This window comes from Vollenhovia emeryi, unplaced genomic scaffold (genome assembly GCF_000949405.1).
Source record: "Vollenhovia emeryi isolate VEMERY1.0 unplaced genomic scaffold, V.emery_V1.0 DF939442.1, whole genome shotgun sequence".
NCBI classification, from domain to species: domain Eukaryota; kingdom Metazoa; phylum Arthropoda; class Insecta; order Hymenoptera; family Formicidae; genus Vollenhovia; species Vollenhovia emeryi.
The window spans coordinates 30,148-41,845 of NW_011966924.1; the positions used below are offsets into that span (position 1 = coordinate 30,148).

Below are 11,698 nucleotides of genomic sequence, written 5' to 3' on the forward strand. Positions count from 1 at the left end.
AAAAAGTCACAGGGGGCCACGTCTGGGGAATACGGTGGCTGCGGCATCATTAGTGTGTTGTTTTTGGCCAAAAATTCGCGCACAAGCAACGATGTGTGAGCAGGGGCGTTATCATGGCAAAAGCCAATTTTTGTTCTTCCCCAAATCTGGGCGTTTCTGGCGGATTGCTTCGCGCAAATTGCGTATAAGTTGCAGGTAATATTCCTTATTGACCGTTCTACCCTGTGGCAAGAACTCATGATGCACCACGTCCCTGCAATCGAAGAAAACTGTAAGCAAAACCTTCACATTCGACCGAACTTGGCGCGCTTTTTTCGGTCTTGGCTCGTGCGGCAGCTTCCATTGGGATGATTGAGCTTTGGTTTCCACGTCATAACCATGAACCCATAATTCGTCACCAGTTATGACCCTCTGGAGCAAATTTGGGTCGTCGCGGTCAGAGTCCAACAGCTCCGTAGCAATGTTAATGCGATTCTGTTTTTGGTCGAAAGTGAGCAATTTTGGTACGAATTTCGCGGCGACCCGTCTCATGCCCAAATCATTGGTAAAAATCGAATGGCACGAGCCAATCGATATGTTTAGGTCCTCAGCAACTTCTCTAACGGTGATTCGACGATTGGCCAATACTATTTTCTTCACTTCATCAATGTTTTCGTCTGTTATTGACGTGCTCGGGCGTCCGGCACGCTCTTCGTCGTTCACATCTTCTCGGCCCTCTGAGAACATTTTGTACCACCGATAAACGTTGCTTTGGTTCAAGGTAGCTTCACCATATGCCACAGTCAACATTCGGAATGCGTCCGCGCACTTAATTTTGTTTTTCACACAAAATTTGATACATATTCTTTGATCCATTTCTTGGAATAGGCAAAAATCGAAGACGAGCCAAAACACATCCAAGCAAAATAGCTGTCAAAAATTAACTGAACATTCAAAATGGCCGAACTTGTCAGCATGAGTGAGGGACATGAGTACCAACATAACGCCACAAAAAAATCGAAAATCGAATATACGTAGCCCGCGGAAATTCAAAATTCGCGATACTTTTTGAACAGACCTCGTATGTTGACACTGAACTATCATAATAGATAAGGGTAAAATGAAAAATTAACCCAGGTTGACAGTTATACCCAACTGTGGCGTCCGTAGGCGCCCCTACGGAACGGCCACCCGGCCACCACAATACAATTCGCGACCCGCGCGCGCGACGCGCGCGAAAACATCAAATCCGAGAAAGGCACCCCTGGAGCAAAATTTCACGAGACACCGCTAGAAGCCGCATGAAAATAACAATATTCTCGGAAGTGAAAAACAGTGAGCAACAGTATATAAGGGAGCAGAGATAAGCCAATTCTGCGAATCGACTCCAAAGACAATCCACAGTGATATACCGAGGACTCATGCGCATCAGCAAGCCGAGAGGAGTAGTTACGCCGAGGAGACAGTCCCGAGCGGAACCAGCACACGGATTGCCTTCCTGCGACGAGCCGAACATCGAGGATCTCCCGAGAGCAGCCAGTGAGACCGCACCACCAGACGGAGGACCGAAACAGGCGGCAGAAAACACCGCGAGCAGCGAAGCGACTGCAGATCCAGCGCCAACAGAGCCCACGACTAGACGTGGCCGACCGCACTTACGCTGTATAGAGTATCGGCCGTGGCGCCTACACCGGATCGAGCTATCTCCACCACGCTTGACAAGACCGCCGCGGATTTTCATCAGCCCGTGGAATCTACGAGTGAGGCGTTTCACTAGTCCACGCTACATTCAAGCGCGCCTTTCCTCGCCTATCTCTCCGTTACCACCGTCACCGCGCTCTCCACCACGCACGGAACGGTGTCAAACGACTCAAACCGCGATCACTGAAGTCCGCACACAAGGCACGCAGACCCGAGGCTGGACTACTAGCGAATCGGAAGCCGAGCAGGAACCGGAGTGCCCATACGGGCCCATTAGAGTGACCGTAACGGCCCCGCATATATCCTACCGAGAGCGTAATCTTAACTACCGCGCTTCTCGGTAGATATATCGATAGATATATTTTTGGAAACGCGCCGCAAGGCGCATAAACTCAATCTAAAATCACTTTGTATATACTTGTACATAAACTGTAAATATATATTATTTCTACACATCTCACTCTCATCTGTGAAAGGACCATACTACTGTGATCCTCCATCAGCGAGCAAAAATTCCTCTGCGCAAACGCTAACGGGCGATACGCCCCCAACCAACACTCAATTATTTAATGGTAACACCAAAAATAACACCAAAATATAAGTCACCGAATTATTTGAGGGTAACACCAAAATCGTATTTAGGTTGACGGTCATATCCAACCAACACTCAATTACTTGAAGGTAACACCGAAAATGACACAAAAAATGTAGGTTACACTGAATTATTTGAGGGTAACAAAAAATCATACTTAGGTTGACAGTCACACCCAACCAACACTCAATTATTCACTGGTAACACTGAAAATAACACCCAAAATGAAGATCACACTCAATTATTTAAGGGTAACACCCGAAATGACACCAAAATTGAGGGTAAACCCTCAAGAGACACTCAAATTGATGGTCAACACCAAAAATTTCGGTGTATTTTTCGTAAGGGTTCCGTTCCACCAAATTGAGGAATCTGAGAGACCAAAAATTTTGAGGCGTTCATAGATGCTATTGAAGAGTTCTCAGCTGACTGAAGGACTTGCAGGCCAGTGTCAGCTGGAAGAGGATTAGATCTGTCACTGTTTTGGACGAGCGACGAGATTAGTTGACCAGTAGGACATCGTTTTCCCGTAGTATTATTGTTGAAGGCCGACAGGATTTTATTTAACATTTCCTGTTGTTGAATTGCCTGAGCTTGTTGAAACTTCAACATTTCTTGAACCATGAGTTGGCGAAGTTGTGAAAGAGCGGCATCAGGTGCTGGCCCTTGAGCATACTTATTGCTTGCTTGAACGAACGAAGCTACGCCGCTGTCCCCGTATGTCTGGGATGCAGAATATCCCGGAGAAGATGATGTTTCACCCTGTGTATTATCGCTGGCAAAATCGAGAAGAGGTCCATTCTTCTCTAAGTGCGACGTGATCTGCGCGATGCAGTCGTCCCGAGTCGCTCGGGGATCTAGTCCAAAATCTTGGATTTCTTGTTGTAAATCCTTGAGAGACATAGCGTCGTGTTTCTGACGCAATTCGAGGTTCATCATGGTGCGCTCTGACATTGGAGGAACGCGCGGAATGCTCGGGGTATGCTCGAGTGGCATTTTTGGTGAAATGAATGTCTTGTCGCGAAGAAGACGGCGCAATGCGCACTAGATATGCGGGACACGTACGACACACGAATGTCTTGTCGCGAAGAAGACGGCGCGATGCGCACTAGATATGCGCGACACGCACGAAACACGACGAAGGAAACGGAGATCTTGACGTGGATGTCCACCTCGAAGCCTCTGAGCTGTGGGCTATCGATGCACGAATGCTGGCACGTCCTGTGTACGTGGCTGCGTGCACAAGATGGCTGACCGGACCCGGTACGAAGCACGTGTTACTCGGCACTTAACGCGTAGCGATAACTGACGCGTAGAACCTCTCGCGCGTCGATGCGAGATTAATCGCGACACCAGGAGGCGTAGGACGTATCCCGAAAGAACGAGGATACGTATAGACGCGCACAAACGGACTTTTTACGTCGCGGCGTATAATTTTTGAATCACTACAACGGTCGACTGCCACAAGGCTAACAGAGATTTGAGTCAAAAGGATAACTCGAGGAAAGGAAAAATGACCAGGGTATCCCACTTCTGAGCTGTGAGGGGTATAGCCCTTCCAACCGTGAGGTTAACGGATACGGCTGGGGGAAAGGGGATGTCAAGATGGATGGCAGCGGAAGAGGACGAAATTTCTGGCTGGTAGCAGTGAGACACAGTCTTTAGTGATATAGTTAGGCTTTAATGCACTCACGGTGATACGGACAGTCCCCGTACCACATATACAGAATACAGACTTGGACGACTTGGACGACGGCACGTCCGGCTACTTTGGCGGTCCGAACACAAAGGCGTAGTATGGCCTGGCAGTGATGCCAGCCGAGAACGTTAGCACGCACGCTGTAGCGGCGGTGGGGGTAGGAGTGGGGATAGTCCGTTCGGCCACGCGCGCGCGCACTCTCGCACACAAGCACCGCGCCGTATATACGTGTGCACACTGCACATCACTGTGGCCCGGTCCTCTCCGGTACGAGAGGGAGAGGGTCAGGCCCACGTGGTAGGCGAGAGCCAAACAGGGCTCGAGCCTCGTTAGTAACTCAAGCGACCAATACCGAGCGTAGTAGCCGCTGCGCACGCAAGTAATGCTACGAACGCGCAGGCGCAGGGAAGATGGCGGTGACGCGAGAAACTGCGCGAGGTTTGAATAGGGCCGCATACCCTTACAGAGTCAATTATAATTTGGGGTGGACGACCATGAACAGAATCTAGGTATATACAGGGTGATTCAGAATAGGTATAGTGTCCCTGAAATGTCGAATTCCTGATTAAATTCTAAGACGATTTTTCTCTTACCAAAATTTTCTCCGAAGCTTAGTTTTTGAATTATTAAAAGAAATAGTTAACGAATGACGGGTCGAGTACAAGAGGCAGGCAGGGGTGGCGCACGGCGCGTTTCGCCGCGAGCTTTTACACGGGGCACTCAGTTGATCACTGCACATACATACACGCGACACATCTCTCTCTCTCTCTCTCTCTCTCTCTCTCTCTCTCTCTCTCCCTCTCTCCCCCCTCCCTCCTTCCTTCCCTTTCTCTTTTATTCATTCTCACTCTCATTTACTCATTACCTATTTGTTTTATAATTGAAAAACTAAGCTTCGGAGACTATTTTAAAAAGAGAAAAAGTTTCAGAATTGTCAGGAATACGACATTTCTCTCACTCACTTACCTTGTAAAGCTTCGATGACTTGGTGTTGTTGTAGCTTCTTGAGAAAGACGAACGGAGCGTAAACACTATTTATTGTAACTTCCACAAGGTTTATGTAGATTCCAAGTTTCCACTGAAACATTTCCACTTTATATTTCCACTGAAACACTGAGAATCCACAGCTGAGCATTTAACGGAAACTTTTCTTTTTCGTAACTATTAGTTTCACAATTTCACGTTTCACCCACTCGATTAATGACGAGAAACGTATTCTATTCATCACTATCAATCACCACCGAGCAATTATTCGGTAACTGCAACTAATTACTTCATCGCGAAGTCAATCTCCAAGCCAGAGACACGCACGATACACAACACACACACGTGTTTACTCGGCAAGCAGTGGACTGATTTTTGGTTAGGATTGTACAACTGCGCTGCACTCAACTGCACTGTCGAACACGAGCGTGTGATTGGGTGAGGCTTAAGAATTCAGGGCACGGCAATTTGAGAGACGTAAAACGACTAATATCGTATGAGTCGTTTCAAGATATTAATTAGAATAAATAAATTTGTAGAGTACTTAACACTTTATCACTGATTAAAAATCAATCATGATATGAAAGAATAATCAGTCAGTTAAAGCGTTTTGGCTCTTGACTTGTTCTTACATTTTTTCAAACGATTAAGAGAAGTTCCATGTTAGAAAATATTGGTCGCCCTGATAAGGGCGGATTATTTTTCTTGGTCGCTCTGAAAAGAGCGAATTTATTTGGACGTTTCGAAGAAGTTTTATAGTAGGTGCTCACAATGACCTTCATCCATTCTAACGCAGGCTCTCATGCGTTTCAATAAATTTCTTTGGACGTTCATCATTGTATCTTTTTCGATGGACCATACGGCATACTGCAACTTGGTTCGTAGGTTTTCCAAATTTTCGGGAAGCGTTTAATAAACTGTTTCTTTGCAATGTCCCCAAAAAAAGAAATCCAACGGATTGAGATTCGGGGATCTTGCAGGCCACCGTATCGGACCGTACCGACCCATCCAGCGACCGGGAAACTGCTCGTTCAAATAAGCTGATACAATTCTGGCGTTATGTGGCCCAGCACCGTCCTGCTGAAATACAATTTTGTTTTTTTGCAGTAACAACATACAAAGAATTTTTAAGAGACAATCTGCCCGATTTTTTAGAAGAAGTACCGTTACTGCAGAGAAACAAATTTGTATTTCAGCAGAACGATGCTGGGCCACATAACGCCAGAATTGTATCAGCTTATTTGAACGAACAGTTTCCCGGTCGCGGGATGGGTCGGTACGGTCCGATACGGTGGCCTGCAAGATCCCCGAATCTCAATCCGTTGGATTTCTTTTTTTGGGGACATTGCAAAGAAACAGTTTATCAAACGCTTCCCGAAAATTTGGAAAACCTACAAACCAAGTTGCAGTATGCCGTATGGTCCATCGAAGAAGATACAATGATGAACGTCCAAAGAAATTTATTGACACGCATGAGAGCCTGCGTTTGAATGGATGGAGGTCATTTTGAGCACCTACTATAAAACTTCTTCGAAACGTCTAAATAAATTCGTTCTTTTCAGAGCGACCAAGAAAAATAATCCGCCCTTATCAGGGCGACCAATATTTTCTAACATGGAACATCTCTTAATCGTTTGAAAAAATGTAAGAACAAGTCAAGAGCCGAAACGCTTTAACTGATTGATTATTCTTTCATATCATGATTGATTTTTAATCAGTGATAAAGTGTTAAGTACTCTATACATTTATTTATTCTAATTAATATCTTGAAACGACTAGTACGATATTAGACGTTTTACGTCTCACAAATTGCCGTGCCCTGAATTCTTAAGCCTCACCCAATCACACGCTCGTGTTCGACAGTGCAGTTGAGTGCAGCGCAGTTGTACAATTCTAACCAAAAATCAGTCGACTGCTTGCCGAGTAAACACGTGTGTGTGTTGTGTATCATGCGTGTCTCTGGCTTGGAGATTGAGTTCGCGATGAAGTTGTAGTTACCGAATAATTGCTCGGTGGTGATTGATAGTGATGAATAGAATACGTTTCTCGTCATTAATCGAGTGGGTGAAACGTGAAATTGTGAAACTAATAGTTACGAAAACGAAAAGTTTCCGTTAAATGCTCAGCTGTGGATTCTCAGTGTTTCAGTGGAAATATTTCCGTGGAAATGTTTCAGTGGAAACTTGGAATCTACATAAACCTTGTGGAAGTTACAATAAATAGTGTTTACGATCCGTTCGTCTCCGCTTCTTTCTCAAGAAGCTACAACAACACCAAGTCATCGAAGCTTTACAAGGTAAGTGAGTGAGAGAAATGTCGTATTCCTGACAATTCTGAAACTTTTTCTCTTTTCAAAATAGTCTCCGAAGCTTAGTTTTTCAATTAAAAAACAACTAGGTAATGAGTAAATGAGAGTGAGAATGAATAAAAGAGAAAGGGAAGGAAGGAGGGGGCGGGGGGAGAGAGAGAGATGTGTCGCGTGTATGTATGTGCAACGATCAGCTGAGTGCCCCGTGTAAGCGCTCGCGACGAGACGCGCCAGTGCGCCGCCCCTGCCTGCCTCTTGTACTCGGCCCGTCATTCGTTAACTATTTCTTTTAATAATTCATAAACTAAGCTTTGGAGAAAATTTTGGTAAGAGAAAAATCGTCTTAGAATTTAATCAGGAATTCGACATTTCAGGGACACTATACCTATTCTGAATCACCCTGTATAAGAATAATCTGTCTCTGAAGCTGATAACGAGCAACGACCAATGAGAATGTTTTATGATGGGCAATAGCCATACATTATAATTGAGAACACCGGTACGTGACACCTATTTTTGAAAACCTTGACTTAGTTTACTTGTTTCTAACATTCGTATCTAAGCCCCATGAAGTTTGCGGGTTGTAGATTGTAACCTGCGATATTTTTAGTCAAATTCGGAAAGCCAGTGGACCAGGATGAATGTGCTGAAACAAATCGTCGGTCAGAGATTTGCTGCGTATGATAGCCAATGAATCAATGCAATCATTTGATTTGACCTTGTGAAAACTCAGTTTGTGACGACACTTGCAATTTTGATTTTTTCGACATTGCAAAAAACGAATTTGTGCGTCTGCCTTTCCGCTTATTCCACTCTTCTGTCGGTTCTACGAATTTGATTGCAGTGTTCCTTCTTTTCCTTCCTCAGACTTGACGACTTGTTTTTGTGGTATACGATCTCTCTAATACCCGCCCATTCAATATAGATATCATCTTGTGAATCAGTCTAGGCACCGGATATTGTTTACCTTGCAGCCAAAGGCGTTTTACAACCCTTTTTTTTGTTTTTTGTTTACCCGGTGGAAACCCTCATGGGCCGTCACCCTGCTCCCGCTGGGACGGGAGGGGGTGGTGTGTGGGACTCGTCTCCCTGGCCCCTGGGCAATTGACAACCCAAGGGGCCAGTAGTGCAATGGAGACGCCTACCGCACTAAAACCACCGGGGGTGGTCTTCTCTGCGCTTTCTGGGGCCACCCAGGAACTGCAACGCATACTTCCGGGTGGTCCCGCGCCGCGCGTGATTTCGCGCCCATCCTGCGATACTTACGCTCCCGCTGGCCCTTACAAGGGCCTTTCTCCTCCTTCCAGATTTGCGGCGGGGGTGCCACCAGGCCTCCCACCACGCCCCCTGGTTATCTGTCGGGGGCGGGTGAGCCAAGGGTCTCCAGCCCTTGACTCACCCTAACTTGATCCCATGTCTTGGTTCCTCTTCCTCTCTCCCCCCCTTTTAGTCGCCTCTTACGACAGGCAGGGGCTACCCCGGGGCTATTCGATAGCGGCACCCGTACGCCCAAGAAATGGGATCATCCCTCTATACACCTTGTGGTGGTGTTTGCCAGCCTGTGTACGTTGGCTGGTCTCTCTCCTGTTGTTGCGAGAGGTGTGGCTAACCTTGACGGTCTGCCTCCTCCTTCCTCTCTATCTCCAGACCCGTAAATGAGCCGGCAGTCGGCGCGCTCCTCTCCTTCGTCCTGGCGCGGCTCCTGCTCCACCTCGTTGCGGACTTCCTGGAGGGTTCGCCTCTCCTCTCCTGATCCGCTCCGCCTCCTCCTTCTGTAGCAGAACGTGCTCACAGAAGGAAGAGAACGCATCCCAATTCTCCTCCTCATCTATAACCGCCTCCACGACGGCTCTGGGCTTTAGGTCCTGCCCGATTTTATCGGTGAGGACTCGGCGCTTGTCCGCCCACTCCTGGCACACCTCTAGGGTGTGTTGCGCCGAGTCCCCATTACCTCCACAGTGGTGGCACCGCGCGTCCGGCTCGCGCCCTATCCTATGCAGGTACTCACCAAAGCAACCATGCCCGGTGAGTACCTGCGTCGTCCGGAACGACGATCTCACCCATCGACGATCGAGCCAATCGTCAAGACGAGGGAGGATGGCATTCACAGTGCGTTTGCCGGATATATTCGGCTCTGTGAGCCACGCACGCCACTCCTCCCTCGTCGCCCTCTTCACTTGAAGTCCGAGGAGCCTCCGTGTACCCGCCGTGACCGGAACACCCTGCTCTCTGAGCTCCCTGGTGCGCCGGTATGCCTCAGCATACGCGGCCGCCACCAGCTCGAGTGGGGGCATCCCGGCCAGCAGCGTGGCCGCCGCGTGGGATACCGTTCGGTACCCCCTTATGGGGGGCCCTAATGGCCATCCGCCGTTGGGCCTTTCTCAGAACGGCCGTGGCCTTTCTACTTTTCCGTAGGGCCTCTGCCCACACGGGGGCACCGTACTTCGCCATGGACGTCATGACATTGGCGTATAAACGTCTCGTCCTCCCACGCGGCCCGCCCAGGTTGGGGATCAACCGTGATAACGCGTTTGCTGCCTTGTCCAGCCTGGGCGCCAGCCTCGCGAAGTGCTCCTCAAACCTCCATCTTCCATCTATGTGGAGGCCCAGATACTTTATCTGGGCCCCCACCTTGATATCAATTCCGTCTACCGTGATCTGGGTTTCGGGCGGCGGAACGGCGGATCCGTCATGAAAATAGACCGCCTCGGTCTTCTTGGCCGCCACCCGTAGCCCCAGCGCACTGATGGCCTGCACTACGCAGGCCACCGCCACATTGGCGACTTTTCTCGCCTCCTTCCAGTCTTCCCCGTGTCGTCCGCATAACACACTAGGGTGCTGCCGGTGGGGAGTGCAACGCGCAGCACGCTGTCGTAGGCAATGTCCCACAGGAGTGGTCCCAGGACCGACCCCTGCGGGACACCGCAGTTCGCTCTCCAAGCTCGGGGCTCTCCCTCTCTGTCTAGGCAGGTAATCTCTCTTCCGTCTAGGTAGTTTCCGATTATTCTACCTAGGTAATCCGGAACCTCTAGCTCCCTAAGGGCGGCTTTGATCTCCTCATGGGGGATGGAGTTAAAGGCGTTCGCGATGTCGAGCGCAACCGCCAGCACCACTCCTCCATCCCCCATTATCTGGTCCGAGAGGGCGCGGACGCACTTGATAGCGTCTATCGTAGAGCGCCCCTCCCGGAAACCAAATTGCCGCTCCGACAGTCCCGGCCCCACGTGCTCTACGTGGGCCATGAACCATGCTGCGATAACCCTCTCAAACAGTTTGCTTATTTCATTTATTAGGCAAATAGGCCTGTACCCGGCTGGTGTGTCCGCTGCCTTCCCTTCCTTGGGGAGAAGCACCAGGCTCGACTTCTTCCATAGCCCCGGGAAAATGCCCTCCTTCAGGCAGAGGGTAAACAAACCCTCCAACCTTCCAGAGAGCTCTCCCAGGGCTACTTTCCAGGCTACGCCGGGTATTCCGTCTGGCCCAGGTGCCTTGCCCGCCTTGAGCTTCTTCGCGGCACGAACTAGCTCCATCCCGTTGACGCTCCACTCCTCCATCCAGTGCTGGTGCTCCTCCCCCATGGCCACTTCTCTCGAGAGCGCTCTGTCCGGGTATCCCGCTGGAAAGAGGGCCTCCACCACCTCGTTCAGAAAGTCCGGCTTCAGTGCTTCAACCGCAGGGAGTGCCCCCGTGCTCAGCTTGTTCATTACAAGCTTATAGGGGCGCCCCACGGAACCGCATCGAGGGACTGAATCAGTTCGTCCCACGCCGTTTCCTTAGCCCTCCGGATAGCCGTCTTTAGCTCCTGTCGCTTTAAACGGTTCTCCTCCAGGAGACGGTCTAGTTCCCCTCCAGGTGTGTTCCGCCTCCGCCTCGCCCTTAGGACAGCCCTCCTGGCAGGCACTGAGGAGCGCCTCAACTCAGCGATCTCCTCCGACCACCAGTAGGCTGCCCTCCTCGGGGCGAACTTATAACGCGGCATGGCATTGTCACACGCCGCAGTCATTACCTTCTGCAGCCAGTCCGCCTCTTCATCGACTGACTGCAGTGGATCCGACTGCGACCAGGTTGCCGCGACCAGAGACTCTACTAGTCTGTCTTGGTCCAGCTTCTTCGCCGCCCACCTTATGGGGCGCTCCTGGGCTCCGCCTCTCCCCTCCTGCGAGAACCGGATCTCAATGGGGAGGTAGTCTCAAAGAAGTTCGAGACTCTCAGCCACCACCCATGAGGTTACCATTCTCGCCGCCGCAGGGGAAGTCCAGGTCAGATCGACTATCGATTCTCCCTGCGGCCGGACGCAGCGCGCAGGTGCTGGTTGCACCTACGTTCTCCAAGTGGAGGCCCAGACGAACCGCCCAGGCCATTACCTCCGCTCCCTTGACGTCCAGCCAGTGTTGCGATTGGGGCTAGGCTGTTTTGCGCACGCGCGGCGATACAA

The 11,698-nt window shown here is 49.7% G+C and overlaps 1 protein-coding gene across 1 annotated transcript; it reads right to left on the minus strand.

Annotated features, from left to right (window-relative positions):
• Positions 1 to 111: 111 nt before the first annotated feature.
• LOC105557618 (putative uncharacterized protein FLJ37770) lies at positions 112 to 886 on the minus strand. The gene has a single exon (XM_012004898.1). The coding sequence runs from the start codon at positions 853 to 855 to the stop codon at positions 112 to 114; it is 744 nt and encodes a 247-aa protein (XP_011860288.1). The 5' UTR covers positions 856 to 886.
• Positions 887 to 11,698: the final 10,812 nt, after the last annotated feature.